Source organism: Solanum tuberosum, unplaced genomic scaffold (assembly GCF_000226075.1).
Source record: "Solanum tuberosum cultivar DM 1-3 516 R44 unplaced genomic scaffold, SolTub_3.0 scf00331, whole genome shotgun sequence".
Taxonomy (NCBI): domain Eukaryota; kingdom Viridiplantae; phylum Streptophyta; class Magnoliopsida; order Solanales; family Solanaceae; genus Solanum; species Solanum tuberosum.
Genome location: NW_006239253.1, coordinates 307,159 through 326,319, shown reverse-complemented (window position 1 = coordinate 326,319; position 19,161 = coordinate 307,159). Strand labels below are relative to the sequence as shown.

The 19,161-nt window shown below is 34.5% G+C and overlaps 1 protein-coding gene and 1 non-coding gene across 3 annotated transcripts; both read right to left on the bottom strand.

Annotated features, from left to right (window-relative positions):
* Positions 1-4,521: 4,521 nt before the first annotated feature.
* On the bottom strand, positions 4,522-4,594 carry TRNAK-CUU (transfer RNA lysine (anticodon CUU)). Its single transcript has one exon. It is a non-coding gene; the product is annotated as a tRNA-Lys (tRNA).
* A 1,353-nt stretch (positions 4,595-5,947) lies between these two features.
* On the bottom strand, positions 5,948-10,912 carry LOC102603677 (ubiquitin-conjugating enzyme E2 28-like). 2 transcript variants are annotated; one of them, XM_006360639.2, is made up of 5 exons: positions 10,809-10,912; positions 10,608-10,695; positions 7,883-8,010; positions 6,591-6,695; positions 5,948-6,387 (listed from the first exon to the last, which is right to left on the bottom strand). In XM_006360639.2, exons 2-5 carry the CDS (start codon positions 10,675-10,677, stop codon positions 6,244-6,246), a joined length of 447 nt encoding a protein of 148 aa, XP_006360701.1. In that variant the 5' UTR covers positions 10,678-10,695; positions 10,809-10,912; the 3' UTR covers positions 5,948-6,243.
* Positions 10,913-19,161: the final 8,249 nt, after the last annotated feature.

Below are 19,161 nucleotides of genomic sequence, written 5' to 3'. Positions count from 1 at the left end.
AGAAGCCAAATTGATGGTATTTGGAAAGCAAGCCAACTGACTAGAAACATGCTCCCATAATGAGCTTTTACCTACAAGGCAGTTTTCGCTGTAGTAGCAAGATATTTGGTAAGCTTAAACGGAGTAACATGGTCAGTAGGATTCATTCATATAGCTGACCTCAACTTGGTTGGAAAAGAGCTATTGTGGGGTTATATGATAGAAGGATGTCTACAAAAGTGGGTAAGCTTTACAAAATAGTTATAAGACCGACAATGCTATATGATAGTAAATGTTGAGCCGCTAAAGTCCAACATATCCACAAGATGAGTGTTCCAGAGATGTGGATGCTAAGATAGATGTGTGGTCATACAAGAATAGACAAGATTTAAGAAGGCCACAATCGCCGGAAGGTGCAACTAACACAGATTGAGGATAAAATGAGGGAAGGTCAGAGATTGTTAAGTTGTCATACATCGACTTGTAAATGCACCGCTCTATAGGTGTGAAACTACTGCGAGTGAAAGTGTTAAAAGGGGACGAGGCATACCTAAAATCACATGAAAAGAAGTTGTCGTGGAAGACCTGGGCACAGTGAAACAAAAAAATCCATATAGGTGATATATACTAGTCGAGAATAGGTTTTAGTTTTGTTAATAAGTTGATCTTGAAACTATTGTTTCAATATGTGTATTCTAACCTTATCACAGATTTATACGTCTATAAATATATAGAGGACTTTTATTTTCTATTACTACTATTTATATGAATATATTTAATTTATTTTTCAGTTATATTTATTTGGTATGACGATGATACGATTTGAACTGAAACTAAAAACATGGTTAGTGAGGATTCATATAGCCAACCCCAACTTGTTTAGGACTGAGATATCGTTGTTAGAGTACATATATAACAAGGAATAATGTGTTAAATGTTCGGTAGGCACTCCCGAACCGTGTATCTTTTTAAGTACAGGAGCAACTGCTCCATCTGTCAAACATGATCTACCAGAAGTCCAGAACAGTTCACATTGACAAATTTATTGATGAAATTTCAGAATATGAGACTTCTCAAAAAAAAAATCACAACATGAGAACAGGAAATAGTAAAGGTGTTAGTGGTAAAATAGTATTGAGTTTAGTTTTATGATTTTGTGAAGTGATCTGTTTTCTTACATTTCTATCATGCTGCGATTGAACCTTTATAAAGTCTATATCAGTCTATTCTGGCATAAGGTTTCTGAAACTAGACCCAACCTTTTGCACTAGCTTTCAACATTTGTATGTCCATTGTCTCATCTAAGTGTCCACTTAGATTTTAACATAACACTGTCTGATATTATCATGCTTTACCTTCAAAATAACATGCTTTAATTACAGAAATACAATATTGGCCCAACAGTGGCATCACCTACTTTTTGTCTGTCTCCACTGAAAAGATCCTAGCTATTCATTTTCTAATCAACATGACATCAGTAAATTAGCAATAAAAGGTTACAAATCTACTTGATATTTGCAATGCGCAACAGAATAACAAGCTCAAGATTATTTTTTAGCTGTCTTTGTCTTTTCTACTCTAATTATGTTCCTTACATATGTAAAAAAGTGAAACAAGAGAAAATTAATTAGCTTCTCATGAATCATGAGTAAATCATTTCCTCACCTTCCAATGATCTTGAAGGGCAAGCAAGCATATCAAAGAAATTAACCATTGGACATGAAATTTGAACTCAACATTCAAGTAGTTTCTAACGTTACTCAGAACTCAGCAAAAACAGAACACACTAGGTGAGATCTTCCGATATGCCTTAGTTTTGGTGGCGGGTGGGAGGTGGCAAATACCTAGTGGGATAATCGAGATGCTTGTAAGCAGACTCTGACACCATTGTTATTATAAAAGTTTCTCATAACAATTGGTGTATCTACCACGATCTCATCTATCATAAGCACCTCTGGAAACAACATGGTTCATCACGCCAACAAGAATATTCTATCACTTCCGCGAAACAATTCCTCAAAACTCATTTTGTTTACTTAAACATTTACAATGAATGAACAAGACTAGCTAGTCACTTCTTAAAGATTCTGTTTTCCCCTGATTCCATGATCAAGAAGTTAGCATCATACAGCCTGCAACCCTAGAACAAAAAAATAATTTTGTTTCACTCAACATGTAGTTTATCTACATCTAAAGATGGTAGAAAACAAGAAATCCTCTAGCCTCTGCATTTCTAAAATTTGATGTGTCCTAAATCAGCTTGCACCTAGGTTTAGTCAACGTAATACCTGCTACTTCCCGCTAACAAGTATCAGGTATTCTTTGACCCTACCCCCCCCCCCCAACACACACACACCAGGGGCAAATTTATAGACTAGGTACTTTATGTATATATTTTCTAAAAGTGGTACAAAGGAGTATAATATTATCCGTTGGCGCCCAATGCTACAAAACGGCTAAATGGAGCACTTGGTTGAATGTTAATTTATTTACCCAGAGGACAATGAATCAATTCACGCTCAATGCATAGTTCCCTTTCTTTTTGTTAGTGATGCACTCATGTTCTACAAATCCTAAATTCGCCTCTGTCAGGCTCTGCCTCCGCCCCTACATTACTTATAACTCAATTTGGTTCAGGAAAAAAAGGTTTTTTTCTCTAAACCCTTAATTATAGTTCCTCTACCTAGACTATCTAGTTATCAACCACACAAAGGTGCAAAAATGCAAAATCAAAACTCAAATGGAGCAGAAATTCAACAGCTACGAAAAAACACTAATTTTATCAAACCAAACAACACTAGAAAAAATGGAAAATTACCTTGTTGATTACGCATTGGCGCAAAGCTTCAAGCAACCTTTGGCATTTCTCCTTATCGTAAGGCGATTCAGTGGTGCAATTTAGGAGATCAAGTGCTTCTTGCCCACAAACAGGTTGAAGACTTTCCGGGGCATCCATGAAAAAGCTTGAGGATTTTGTGAATTAGGGTTTATGGAATTTGGGAATTGTGAATGTAAGTATAAAGATTGAAATTCTGGAATCTCTTGCCCACTGTTTGTTTTTCTTTTACTTACAGAAAACAGTGGGCATTTTTCTTCTTCTTCAAGAATGTTCCAAAAGGAGACAATGATGCTTTTAGAAAATTCTACAACTTCTTCATATTATGATGTTTGTATTTAGCTATATATTTTATTTAGTCACCCGAATTACGATCTATTCATTAGTTGTTTATCTAAACTTTTGGCACTAAGTTGGACTGATTGACGGATTATGCAGCCGATTCATGATCGGGTTGGATATTAGGTTGGGAGTATTGGATATAATCGGTGTGAGTTATATCACTTATATAGAATTTGAAGTAACTATGCGATTTCAAACCATATTGGGTCGGGTTTCAATTAAAAAATATTTTAAAAAAATTTTTGTTTAGAAAGTATATTATTTTTTTAAAAGTATTTAAGACTGAATTATTTTTCATTGAAATGTGTAATGTCGAAGGAATATGTTAGTTATGATATTTAGTATGCTTAACAAATGGATCGGCTGATTTAACTTGTTTCGCTTATTTAGTTGAGTTTTGAACTTGGCTGATTTTGGGTCTTCAAGGTGTACCAACAAAGCATGTCTCATAAGGTTTGGGTTGGTTTGATATGGACTATTATCGATTCAATCTAGTTCCATATCAATATGGTTCGATTGACACTCTTACATTCAACTAAATTATTCAGATTTCAACATATTTAAGAATAAACGATATATGAAGCGTTTATATATTTTCCGTGCTAAATAATGCTTGTTTGGTCGACAAATATAATTATTTCCTTTTAAATAGTTAGTAAAACAATTTCAAAAACTTCTTTGTTGCAAATCAAACTTTAACAATATTTTTATCAAGTGTTATTTTTACTCTTTTAGTGTCGATTTAAGTTTATAGTGCCTTTCTTTTTCTTTTTTTATTTGTCTTTGCGTTTTTTTTGTTTTAGAGTTCTGATGCATAACATTTGGAAATGTTATCGTAATGTTAGGAAAAAATTGTATATTTTATCATGTTTAAATTTTATTATACTAGATATATTGTTGTTATTGAAAAGGAGCTCAAATGCAAAATTAAAATTTCAATATTAAAGGAGGTGAGCAACGGATATGTTTACTCCTTACCTAATTATAGGTTGATTTCGAATACTCAATACAAAAAAATCTTTGCTAGAGGGTGTTTCCCCTAAATAGACTCTATAGGACACAAATTCAAATTACTTTGACAAGTTTTTAATATGGAGCGCTTTCTTCAAATGAATTTTATAGAAGAGAGCGAATTTGAATTTGAATTAGTCAAACTCCAATACAAATATTGGACAAGACATCAAAACAAAATTAGGAAGTCATTGTGAAATTGTCCTAATGAAAAAAAGGTTAATATAAATTTCGAACAGGACATCAAAACAAAATTAGAAAGTCATTGTGAAATTGTCTCATGAAAAAAATGTTTAAAAAACGCACAAAATTAGAAAGTCATTGCGTTGTCTCATGAAATAAAGTTTAAAAAACGCCCACCGTGGGGCTCGAACCCACGACCACAAGGTTAAGAGCCTTGCGCTCTACCAACTGAGCTAGACGGGCAATTTTTGTTAATATTTTGTGATATTAAAATTTATTTATATTCCTTCAGTGCTCACACATATGTAACAAGAACAAGAATCTGGCCAAACATAAAAGGAAAAGAAAAATAAATAACCAGAGCTAGAAAAAATAACACCTGATATTACTACACTCTGCAAATTAAACACAAATTCATGATTTTCATTTCTAGTAAAATCAAAGAGAAATCGGAGTTAGATATGTATATATTTTCAGAGTACTATACTTTTGTTTTTATTATTATATACATCAGAAGTAATTAAATCATCATCAACAAAATAAAAATTCATATAACCAATCAATTACACTATTAAAATCTCCAAGTACTTAAACTTTCATCATACTTTCACGTAATTTTTTAGTTTCCTCACTTTAAAAGAAGTCGCTAAAGCAAATAACATCTTTTAATTTTATTCAAACAGCCAAGATTGAAAATAAAATCCAGAGTATCCTTTATGAAATTTCAATTTGATTTGTATATCTTAGAATAGAAAATACTAAAATAATATGTATATATACTATCAATGTATTTAGTATGTATAGCACCTATTTATTTGAGATACATTATGTTAGTATACATATAATGTATGATATTACGTATATCACATTTGAGTTGAAATTGGTATCCATTATCATATTCAATTAACGAATATGTATAAAAAAGTATGAAATATATTTTGATAGTATATCAATTGGAAGTAGATGAATGAAAGGATAAAACGGAGAGATTTAAGGAGAGAGATATAGATGGAATAAAAATAGAGAGATTTAATGAGACAAGTCTAGTGTGTTTGGTTTGAAGGAAAATGTTTCCGATTTTTTTTTCTTACAAGTGAATTTCTAACTTATTTCCTACTGAGCAAAACTATATTGTCTCAAGAACATTTAGATGTAAGTTAGAAAAACACCACGAGGGTGAAGAGTGGGCTATTGGGGGAGACGAGGGGTGAGAAGGTCAACGGGTGTAGGTTGAGGTCATTGGGAGGAGACCATGAATTGGAAAATCACTTATGGAACTTGTTTTTCCTTCCCTCACTAGGAAAGTCATTTTCTTATTTTTTTTTAAAGAACTTGTTTTCCCGAAAAAATATTTTTCAAAATATTTTGACCAATTAAAATTTTCTCACGATTAGTCGGACAAAATTTTTGGAAAACATTTTCATAAGAGGAAAATGACTTCCTTAATAGATGTTGGAAAATAAGTTTCATAATCGACGTTTTGTAGCAAACTACCCTTGAAATAAACTTCCGCAAAGAAGTTTGGGAATGATCTGCAGGCAAGTGATAACTAAAGTGCAGATGCAAAGGGTTAAAATGCATACTTTGAACCCAACATAGAGTTTTAACACCATAACTAATAACATTCTTGCAAGCAAAGAGAAAATCAAATTGTTTCAGGAAGGACCCTGTTCGACTTTCCCGCCTTTAAGTTTGATTATGCATAGGAACACAATTTCTTAATACAAGCTTTTAAGTTTGATTATGCATAAGAACACAATTTCTTAATACATAATATATAATACTAAATACCACAGCAGGGACGGAGCCCGATGGTCACAGCAACTATTCCATAGATAATACAAAATACCACAGCAGGGATGGAGCCCTCCCTCCAGATATGGTCACAGCAACTATCCCATGGCAAATTTTTGAGTCCAGCTCCGGGCAGTTGTCTCATACTTGCTCCTATCAGTTTTGTACATATGAGCAATCTCCGGCACCAAAGGGTCATCAGGATTAGGGTCTGTCAGCAGAGAACAGATAGAGAGCAGTACCTGCAAGGGACAAATTAATTACCCCCCTATAATACACCCAACTAAAATCTAATCTGATGAATGCCCAGTCTGCACTTGACTGGTAAAATAGTTCAAATTTACGGGAAAATTTACTGTTTCACAAATCTCAGGATGTAAATAACCAAAATCAAAAGATCCATGTGTGGTAAGGCCGGTAACCTATACCAAGAAATTCAACTAACCTTGGAGATGGTAAGTGCAGGGCTCCACTGTTCCTTCAAAATGTCTAGGCATATGCTGCCATTGCTATTGATGTTCGGGTGGAAAACCTTTGTCCTGAAAGCTACCTGCACATTTATCCCATAAAATGAAGACAAGAAATTTGCTGACAGGAAGAAAAATAAATTAGAAGTAAAGGAGGTTGCAGAACAACATCAGGTGGGGAAGTGCCATCCATGTCCCTAGTTGATTTTGCACATAGAAGTTCTTTAAACTTACGTGCTTTGGCAAATAGATCTTGAAACATATTATGTCACAGTTAAAAAGATGTGAAGAGAAATTCTATTATGTGATTCTCAAGCAATGTGCAAAACTTGCACTTAAGTTGTTAATACACCTATAAGAAAGGAGCACCGAGATTCCAAAATCTCATGGTTTGTCAATGCACCAAGCCTTGACTAAAAGAGAAATCTAAGCCATACTTCTTCAATTTGCACAATATGATGTACTCTTCCTACCTTAGATCTGGCGTACCACTTGGTTGAAATAAACAAGTGGACAAACTATACTCTCTTGTTGACAATAGACTAGAGTTCTATGCATTGGTAACTTAGCAAGCGTTGCAGAACAGTTTCTCAAATAACAACAAGACCTTCATGACTGCATTAACAGAATGCACTCTGCCAATGATAGTAATCCACGGCCTTTTACCATGGCTTCCTTATCATCGAAGGTCAGTCGACCAAACAGGAGGCATATATCCATTTGAAACTGTAATCACAGGGCATGGGACCAGTGACAGAACTAAAGTTGAACTCAAGTACTTTCATAGGTAGCATCATCTTCTCAAATACAGTGTGCTCTGCCTGCTTAAATCTTGTAACATGAGCTATTGCTGCTCATAGTTTTTGGGGGAAAAGAACTAACCAAGATTAAAATCTAATGGACCTGATGACATGGTTTCTAAAATCAGTTAGATTACATATGATGGTGTCAAACACCCAGAATTCAAATTTCATTGAAGACCATTTACAAATGTGAGTTGTGACTTTGTATAGGAAATGAAAAGGATCACAATCAACAGTTGACACCAGTTGAGTTGAGATTTCATATATATGCTTACCTAAGAAAGGGTTAATAAAATGAACAAAGAAGCTTCAATCCAGTTGATACAGTAAAATTACAAGCCTAAAAATGATAAGCAAATTTGATTTTGTAAAAGAAGCAAGAGAAGTTTCAGAAATATCATGTTAATAAGCAAACAAACAAGTTGATCATCAAGTGTTATCAACAATACACATCCCTAATTTCATACCTTTGGTGGCTTGAATGGATAGTCCGGTGGAAAATGAATGGTAACAAGAAACACTCCACCAGAATAGGGACTGTCAGCTGGACCCATGATTGTTGCTTGCCAATGAAACATATCTTCAGCCACTGGGCCTATTACAGATAACATAAGCAAGAACACAAGAAATGAGAAAACAACTTGCCACATGCAGACCTTTAAACAAGTTTCTTCAGCAACACACAATACAAGCAGCAGATTTAACAAAACACAAGAATCAGAGAACAGCTTTGCAGATGTTAATGAGGGCCTGAGGCTCTACTTAAAGTCCTAGAGTCTCCATGGTTTTTTCTTCTTTTTTTCCCAGTAGATTCTTCCTAGAATAGTACTAGGTATGTTGTTGTTGTTGTTGTAGTTGTGTCTTCCTAGAATAGCAGTTGTCAAAAAATGAAGGGACTTTTAACAGAGGGTAGGAATGACAAATTACACATACTTTGCGGAGTTTTTACCCTTAAAATAATGCTAATTGATTTTATTTTCAAAGTCGATGCTGAATACCAATCCATTTGACCTGCTATCAAACTCAAGATTTCTCTTTGATTTATCCATCTCGTTAGGATCTATTTTGGGATGAGCTAAGTTCTACCAAGACTCTCATTTGCAGCCCATTAAATATCATATAAACTCAAAGCACACAAAAAGAGTATGACCTGATATTCCCTCTTCCCTCCCAAAGACAGAAGGGGGGAAAAAAAAATCAAGAAAGCAATTGAATTTATGCAATCATGTGCCAGAAGAACAGGCTTTGGTTCACTGAGTAGTATGGCGTGATATGTGTGGTAGGCGCATGTCATGAGTTCGAATCCTGATGTGAACCCCAAGTGTGGTATTTAAGAAGAAATGATTTATGGGTTACTAATAATCAATATATATATCTACATTAGACTAACAGCACGAAGCCCCTAGATGAATTGTTGTTCGCCTTTTATACTCTTTTAAAAAAGAGTTCACACAAAATAGTCATTAATATTTCCCTAATATTCAAGACTACAAAATCAGCTAAATTTAATAATCACAAATTCACAATTAATACTTACGTTGTGTTTATCCTATCTTAAGTGGTGTGCTTGTTGATGAGAGATGGACATTAACTGTTTGTTGTTTATATTCTTTTGTTAAACTTTCGCTCTTAAATTGCTTAGTATTTAGTCCAAAGTATTTTGGGTATATATCGAAATAATGTAAGAGAGGTATCTCCTTTATAATTGAACTATTAATCAGTAACTTCTTCAATCCAAGGTGACATGTAATACATTCAACACAATTCTATCTTCAAAAACACACCGAATCCCAGCATATAAAATTACATCGACACATAATATATACACCTAATCAGATATTCTCTTTAATAAGTCATGAGTTTAATTTGATTTAAGATTTTGGCCTAAATAATGATCTAGAGAATATGTAGAAAGAAGATTACAGAAGAATTTGACACTTCCTTTAAGATCTAAAGAGTTTAAGCCAGAAAAAAAATCACATTAGGGAACTTTCAAGCAATTTGAATTTTGAACTCCTTTAGGTTGAGGAGTTGTTTTATTTGTTATTAAATTTTAACCAATTAATTCTCTATTAAATGTTTTAGGTCAAAATTCAAGTACTTTCAACTTCTTTAAGGTTTAGGAGTTCAATTACATCGACATATAATCTATACACTTCGGACCTTCTCTCTTACTAGTAATGAGTTTGATGTGATTTAAGATTTTCGCCGAAATAATGATCTGGAGAATTTGCTTAAAGAGTATCAGAGAAGAATCTGACACTTCTTTAAGATCCAGTGATATTAAACCAGAAGAAAAAATCACATTAGAGAACTTTCAAGCACTTTGAACTCATTTAGGTTTAGGAATTGTTTTATTTGTTATTAAATTTTAACCAATTAATTCTCTATTAAATGTTTTAGGTCAAGATTCGAGTACTTACAACTCCATTTAGGTTTTGAAGTCTTCTTTTTGTTATAGCATGGGAAAAATCACATTAAAGAACTTTTTGAGTTCCTTGAACTCCTTTTAGGGTTAACAATAAAGAATAATCTTTATAACAAAGAAAACAAAACTTTATTTACCTGATAGTTTTAGTTATTTAATCAGATCCTATGCCTAAACTATATCATTTAACAAGTTTTAATCAATTGAAAGTTTCTTTTAAATCTATTTTTTTGCAAATTTGTTCGCTTTTTTCGACTTGATGAAGATAACCAAATGGCCAAAATGCTTTCAAGCATGTATTCATCCCCAAAATTCAACTTAACCTAAATTATTATTCTTTGCAGGTTGAACAGACACCCAATTACATTGAATTCAACTATTGCATCAACCCAATTTTACTTCTCAATTCAAATGAATGTTGCATTTATCTCGACGTCAATTCTTATAACACAAAGTTTATATATTTTTATACGATTCTTTTATTAATAGACAACAGAATTCACGAGCAACGCACATACACTAAAACTAGTAAAACTACTAAAAACAGCTTCAACTCTATACACTTCCCCAAACTAGAAATGTTAACCATTTAATCATGAAGCTGAGCAATCAAAACGATAACTTTTAGAGAAGATCTGTCCAGATATAGCAAAAGGAAAATAAAAAAGAAGTAGCAAACCTATAATCTCAACAAAGCCAGCAAGAACAGTACTAGAATTTTTTTTTTAAAAATAGTTAAAAGTAGAAGGAGAAGAAAAAGGTACCAGCGCTGCAAGAGGTGGGAGGATCTTTCTGGAGATCCTTCAGCTCCTTGAGAATCCGCTTGGATGCCATAGCAGACCAAATCCCTAACTTAACATAAAACAAAACCCTAGATCAACTCCGAATGCACAAATTTACACATACAGGAAGATAATCAAACACCATAAAAGCACAACTGAAGAAGAGATGAGAAGAATTTTTACCTTAGAGATCCTCCTGTGGTACTGCAATTCAGAATTCTGGAACTGGTGAAGAAACAATTAGGACTCCATTTTTATATATATATATAGCAGAGAAGAAATATGAGAAAGTGCTTTTGATCTGTAACGTATCTGTGAGAGGTAATTTTCACCTACAACCCCTAGTGCTTTGAGGATGTGACAATTAGATCCCTTAATTTTTTAAAAGTGGCAGACACCTACCAAACTTTTCTAGTTATGGGCTACTTTCATTGTGCCTTAGTACCCATGACATTAGGCGCCCCGAGTAGGTCGCACAAGTAACAACAATACATGTGTCGTGTGTTAATGTCAGACATGATAATCAGCATCTGGTAGAAGGGCAATGCGGAGGCGACAGTCATTTAAAAATATTGTATTGCAAGTCCTAAGAGTGTCAATGAGTTTATGAAAGACATGAGGTGAGTTCAGGGTTTAGCTTGTAGGTGACGGCGATGTGCATGCCACAAGTGCCATTGTCGTACATTCTTGAGCAATAGTTGGAATGTAGGAAATTCAGATAAAAGTCTTGTTACTAGGATATTTTTAGATATGATTACCAAGTTTTGGTGCCATTTGGAGTTTGTTTACATTTGGGCTTGGCTTAGCCGAGAAGTAGTGGCATTGTCATAATTAGTTTAAGCTTCTGAAGGCTATAACTTGTTCCATGAGCATGCATGGGATGAAACTTCACGGAGGTGTGAACGAAATCAAAAGAAGTTGTTAAGAACAAATGGCACTTGATTTGGAGTTCATATGAGATCGGGAAAACTCATCATCATTTTTTAACAGAAACATGTCTACTCCTCACACTTGAGTTTATTTTTTAAAGCATATATAACATGGGTGTAGTTTATTTCTGTAAACCATACATAATAGGGGTATGCATGGTGACAACCTACCAACCTTCCCCAGGCCAGTTGACAGTCGATCACCCTAAGTATGTTGCCTTAAAGAGGAAAATCAAGGGACTTAAAGAGTTCCTAAGGTATCCATACGAATTTAGGAACTCCATGGATGGCGCATGGCCTATGGCCAACGTTGGGTGTCGAACAAGTAGTGAAGGATTGATAGTTGGAAAGATTAGGACTTGTCGACTACCTTTGTGATGGAATAACACTTCTATGTCTATTGAGCTATTGAGGGGCTCTCTTCAAATCCTCGTTAATTGACTTGTGAGCTTGGGTGGGTTCATCTATGCGAGCAAATTAGGTCTGTTGTCCTAGACGTGCATTCGTGGGTCGAATTTGCGCTATCTGAGATGTATGTACAATATGTGAGTTTTGTTAGACGAAGGCATGGTATAGAAGACGCACATGACAAAGGCTAAGGATCGGATGCTTTCCTACTTAAGCTAAGCGTAAGGCACATACACATACACAAGAAAACTGTTAAGCTGGAGGACAAGATTGTGCGTACGAGAACGATACTCAAGTTCAGGTGAGGGATTAGTATGTTTGTATCCAACCCCCAACGTACGCATGAACAAGACCTAACGGATGAGATGTGTCCTAATATCATGCTAGAAAGTTGATCCTAAGGTCATGGAATCGAGTAAGAGGAAGCGCTAAAGCTAAGACTTTGAGGCAAGCTTCGCCATAGGCATAGGGTAGTGTCAATAATCTCGGGACAATCATTAGGCAAGCTTGTAGCCTATTAGGACTATAGATGCCACACAAGTTACAGTGTGCCACTTACACTAAGAAGGAGTCGGATCATGACAAAAAGAACTGACTAGATCATAATCAAGCATATGATGGTGTTTCTTATATCGAATAAGGAATATATATTTGAATCACTACCACTTATTTGACTTGGACTAGTGTTGCCTTCATACATCCAAAACCACTTTGTGATATGTCGACCAACAATACTTACCCTACAACATCATTGTCCTCCACAACATCTTACTTTGCAGCTAGAGTGCACTCACAATAGTTCTTTGCGTGAGACCAATCAGCCTCAAGCCCAATGCATGAGCTCAACCAAGTTGTAATTGTAGTCAAGTGCTATTAACTAGAGTTTTCAAACTATGTGTTGTCTTTTCATCCTTTAACATGGACTAGACTTTTTTGCATATAAGTAAGCACTTCCAAAGAAGAAATAGGCATCCGAGATATTTTCTCCTGAAACCAAGAAACTAGGGATGTTCATGATTTGGTTTGAATCAATTTTTAGGAAAAAATCAAAATTAAGTCGATTTTTACATTATTAAAATCGAACTAGACTAAGTACAATTCATTAGGGTCATGGGATAAATGCATTATATTATTTTAAAACAAGATTGATATGATATAATATGTCAAATATGTGTCGTATATTTTCTAAGTCAAAAGACAATAGTTTGGTGATTTTATTGTCTTAAAAAACAAAAATGACTTCGGTTAGATATCCCCATAAATTGAGTGACTTTATTGTCCAAAATATACCAAAAATGACCTTAGTAGGATTTTTCCAAAAGTTGAATGACCATTCATGAAATTATTCATGCAATTAAGTGGGCCATTTACAGACTCGTCTAATGAAGCAGGATCAAGTGGCAAGTGTCCAACGTTTGTTAGGGGTGAGTCAAGGTCAACTAAGCTATAAATTTTGAATTAGATTTTCAAATTTTATCATTAAATATTTGTTTGATCATTTAAGTTCCAAAAATTACAATTCAAAAAACTCAAAATTTCAAATTTCAAGTTTCAACTTCAAAATCTTACGCCTAAGTCGGAGCTAAGCATTATTACATTATTGATGTGTTTGGTGCGGATGAAATATTTTCTAGCCAATTTCCCACGTGCGGTAGTTTAATATATTTTTGAAAATTATTTTCTATGGGAAGACAAGTTTGTTAAAAAAATGAGTAAAATAACTTTTTTTTTCTTTAAAGAAAATCATAGGTTTTGATATAAAATATAATTGTACCGGATAGTTAAGTGGATTTTTAATTTTATAAAGAGAAATAAAAAAGAATATTGAATCGTACTAAATAAATTTTGGTAGGGTAGTTCAAGAATAACTTATCAAAGAAAAGGATATTTTAACAAGACATATTCATAATTTGTCGCACATTTGACATGTTAGCTTTTTAGAGAAATCAGATACAAAAGTTTAGATCTCTACTCTCAAACCCTAGAATTATAAATTTAGTGTCACATGTCAATCAAAACTTCCAAATCACTCGTAAATGTTACGCATATATATGGTAAATAATTTATTAGGGGTGAGCGTTGTGTACTTGGTTCAGTATTTTTAAAATTTGATTTCTGTAATCGATAATTGAAAATAGATATCAACTATCGAACTTTCAAAGTTTAGTATGGTAAATTATGATACGTTAATTCAGTAATTACATAATGAAAGAAAAGATATTTCGACAAGATATGTTCAATATTCGTCCAACATTTGACATGTTAGCTTTCAGAGAAATAAGATATAAAGGTTAGATCTCCACTCTCAAACCCTAACATTATGAATTTGGAGTCACATGTGAATCATCAAATCCAAACACTCGTTAATGTCACCCATATATATGGTAAACAAATAATGAAGGGTGAGTGTTCAATATTTCCAAAATTCAATTTTTGTAAGTGATAATTGAAAATAGATACCAAACATTGAACTTTCAAAGTTTGGTATGAAAAATAAAATTTTGGTACGATATACGAAATGTATAATTCAGTAATTACTTATTAATTTTTTTTTGACAAGACATTGTTCATATTTTGTCCAATATTTATTATGTTAGCTATTAGAGAAATCCAATATAAACATTAGACCTCCACTTGAACCCTATCATTATGAATTTGACGTCACATGTCAATCAAGACATTCAAATCACTCGTTAATGTAATTTATATAGATAATAAATAATTCATTAGGGTGTACGTTCAAATTTTAGTTTATTGCTTCTAATTGGTTCCAATAATTTAAAGTAGATACCAATTCGATACTATAAATTAAATTTTGATACGGTAAGTTCCGATTTGATTCAATAATTCAATTTTCACCACTCCTACGTAGAGACGAAACTCAATTTCACTTTTTTTTTTTTTTAATTATTTAAAAAAACATTTTGGATCAAGTTATGATTTTTTCAATTGTTTAGAAAGTCGATTGGTTTTTTAGGTTCATTATGTTAGTTGGAGTGCCGTCAAATCTTTCCAACCCTAAAAGCTCCTGGACCGGACGACCTACATCCATACTTCTACTAGAAAAAATATTGGAATATAGTTGGGCAATCAATAATAAATCTAGTTTCACAATCTTTCGAGAAGGGATGCATTCCAAAGGATATAAACAAGACCCATATATGCCTCATTCCAAAAAACAAGAACGCTTGCTCCCTTAAGGATTTCTGGCCTATTAGTCTTTGTAATACGACCTACAAGATCATTACTAAGATTATAGCCCTAAGACTACGACCTTTTATAGAAAACTTAATTGGGCCCTATCAAACTAGTTTTCTTAGAAATAGGCAGACTAGTGATAACGCCATTATAATCCAGGAAATGATCTCTCACTTCCAAAAAATGAAAGGTAAAAGTGCTAACATGATTCTAAAGATAGACCTCGAAAAAGCCTTCGACAAGTTGGAATGGGATTTCATCAGGAATACACTCCATTTCTTTAATTTCCCGCAAAAGTTCATCAATCTCGTTATGTCTTGCATCACAACCAGTGAAATTGCAATTCTTATAAATGGAACGAGAACAAAGTTTTTCGAACCTTCTAAGGGGATACGACAAGGAGATCTGATGTCATCCTATATCTTCATACTATGCATGGAAGTTTTATCCAGAAAAATCGAATATGAGGTTAGCATAAAAGGATGGAGCCCTATTAAATCTTCCCCAAAAGGTCCTAAGTTATCACACCTTTTTTTTTGCGGATGACTTAGTCTTAATGGCTAAAGCCAATGTATCAAACTGTGAGACCATCATAAAAATTTTAGGAGATTTTTGTATGTCATCAGTAAAAACAAGTCAAAAGTTATCTTTTCCAAAAATTCCCCAGATGAATTAAGGAGGTCTATCTCCAACAATCTGGATATAAAAAATGGGGACTGCTTTGGAAAATACTTGGGCTTTCCAATAATAACTAATAGGTTCTCGAATAAGCATTTTCAATTTATCATTGATAACCTACAGTCTAAGCTAGCGGGCTGGAAAACTAAGTTTCTAAATATTGCTGGGAGAACCACTTTAGCTAAATCATGCCTAAATAGCATACCTACATATGTAATGCAATACACAAAACTGCCTAGCTCAATTACAAATAAAATAGACCAAATACAACGGAACTTTATCTGGGGAAGTACTACTACCAAAAGAAAGTTCCATTTACTAAGTTGGGAGAAGATTACTCAAACAAAACTGGAGGGGGGCTTGGGAATCCAACGGGCTGGATAGAAAAACTTGGCCCTCCTCGCAAAACTAGCTTGGCGAGCTTTCAACGAGCAGAGCTCAATCTGGGCCTCTACACTAATTAACAAATATGCTAAGGGTCATCTAACAAACGATTCTAGAGCTGGCAAAACACATAGTAGAGTATGGAAACACCTCATCATAGGCTGGAAGATTTGTCAAGAGGGCTTAGAATGAGTTTTAGGTAACGGACACTCAACCTTCTTCTGGCTAGATAGGTGGCTCCCAAATCATAAATCCATAAGAGAACAAATTCAGGGCCCTTTAACCATGCTCGAAAGCGATCTAAAAGTGTCCCAAACTCTCGAACAAAATTCTTGGAACCTGGACAAGCTCTCCTTCGTGTTGCCAATCCAAATCCTTAACCAAGTTGACTATACCTATGTCTCCCAAAATCCTCTTATGGAGGATAAAGCATTATGGAAGTCGAGCACAATAGGTAAACTGACAGTGAAGTCAGTCTACAAAATGCTCCAAAACTCAAACTCTCCAATTCCACACTCACACCTTGACTTCAAGTGGATCTGGAAAATCAAAAGTGCCCAAATAAAATAAGATTCTTCCTCTGGTTATGTCAACACAATCGACTACCAACCAGAACCTTTTTTTACGCAATAGGAATTGACATAAACAGACTATGCCATATTTGTAATACACCAGAAACTATTAAACACATATTCATTGAATGCCCTAGTGTTCGTAAGCACTGGGAAGACCTCGGAGTCATCTATAGGATAAACCAAATTACAAATAACCAGGAAACTAAATGAAATTTGGGATTGTAAAATTTGTAAATATTTTATTTTGTGTTAGATCCGAAGTTACAATTATATTGTTATAGTTTGGGAAAATGCATAAGTAGATGGCTCTTAGGAAACTGGACTTTACTATCAACAATAGGGAAAAATGCCCAAAATCTCAGAGACACACTTATACTATACTAAGGTCCTATTACCCCCTAACTTATTTTATAAATAATTTTCTACCCCTTTTAAGCCTACGTGGCACTATCTTCTGGCCCCAGCGCGTGTTGACAATTTTTTCAAACTGCCCACAAGATAGTGCCACGTAGGCCGAAAAGGGGTATAAAATTATAGGTGTGTCTTAGGGATTTTAGGCATAGGCTAGGGGGTACTTATGCATTTTCCCATCAACAATAAATTAAAATGGAAAGACGTTTTTCCCTTCTATCTGTGGAACATATGGTTAGCTAGAAATGAGAATCTTTATAAGAATACCCATACCAAAATTTCTACTAACACCCCTTTCATTCATGCTATGGAATATTTGGCCTTAGCAGGGCATAAAGTAAAGGCTGATAATATTAGTCTCTCTTATGTCAAATGGGAACCACCCCTTACTGGTTACAAATTAAACACGAATGGCTCCTCCATAGGAAATCCTGGCAGAGGAGGCACATGTGGAGTAATAAGGGACGCAGAGGGGAATTGGATTATAGGATACATGGGAAACCTTATGGAAACAAACAACATTAGAGCAGAACTCCTAGCCTTGCTACAAGGACTACAAATAGCAATCAGGAGGAAACTAATACCTCTAGAAATAAATGTAGATTGTAAGGAGATTTTAAACTTTATTGCTAATGATCATCCTAATATTCAAATATTCTATTTGATTGCAGGTTCTTCTTCACCAGCTAGGGAACCCCCCCCCCCCATACTCCATAGATATCGAGAAACTAACAGTGTAGCAGACACGCTTGCAAAGGAGGGGGCCATTATGCAGTCAGCTAACTCCAACTCTTTTTGGGAAGTTCCACCCCTTTGTTTTGAAGAAAGTTGAAGCAGACAAGGCAGGAACTCGTTTTGTTAGGCTAAAACGGCCAAAATCTATGTTGTATAAGTGTAATAATACTAGTAACGCCCCTCCTCTAAACTGTAACAGCAGGCAAACTGGTCTGCCTCTACTGATGCATATTAGTTATTAATATATTATCTTGTTTATCAAAAAAATAAGTATACAAGTTTATATTTGAAGGAACAAAATTGGCTTATTATATTCCCATGCGTAAGGGGCTATTTGAGTGTCATAAGACTGCAAATACAAATTATCTATGCCTTCTAAATTCTGACTTTGCTTATCCAAAAGCCTCCATTTCATCGGAGAACGAAGATCAGAGATTTCGATTAAATCACTTCGTTTTGCCGTTCGATCCTTCCCGATCTCAAAATGAACGACTGAGATGTGTCCAAGCAGATCCATCAGATGGTCAGATTCGCCAAGAAACGGAGGAGAAGGCCAATGAAATTTCTGTTTCCACTGAAGAAGTTGTAAACTTCAATGAATTCTAACTAATCAATGGAGAGAAATAACAATTTGAGAGAGACTGATTGAAGGAGAAGAAGAGAGAAAATTCTGTATTGAACTCATGAACAATGAGTGAATGAGAAAGCTTAGCTATTACAATCTATACAGCACTATTTATATTCTAAACTGAAGCAGTTAATTTAACTAACTCTAACAACTAGACTGACAGGTGTACATTTTCTGTTAGTGCACTGCAATGCATTTAATTAACTGTTTAACATCCTCCCTCAAGCTAGGAGTATGAAAGATATTCTTCAATCCTAGCTTGGAAACAAGATAAGAATGCTGATTGCTTGTGAGTCCTTTGGTAAGTAGATCTGCTGGCTGCTCTTTTGTGTTGATATACATTGGTTGAACCAATCCAAGTTGTATTTTTTCTCGGATAAAGTGACAATCAATGTCAATATGCTTGGTGCGTTCGTGAAAGACTGGATTGGCAACAATCTGAATAGCTGATTTACTGTCACAATGTATAGGAACTGGTAACAGCAAGGAGATCCCTAACTCCTTGAATAAGCCAACTAGCCACACAATTTCAGCTACTGTAGAGGCTAGACTCCTGTATTCAGCCTCTGCTGAGCTGCGCGAGATGGTGC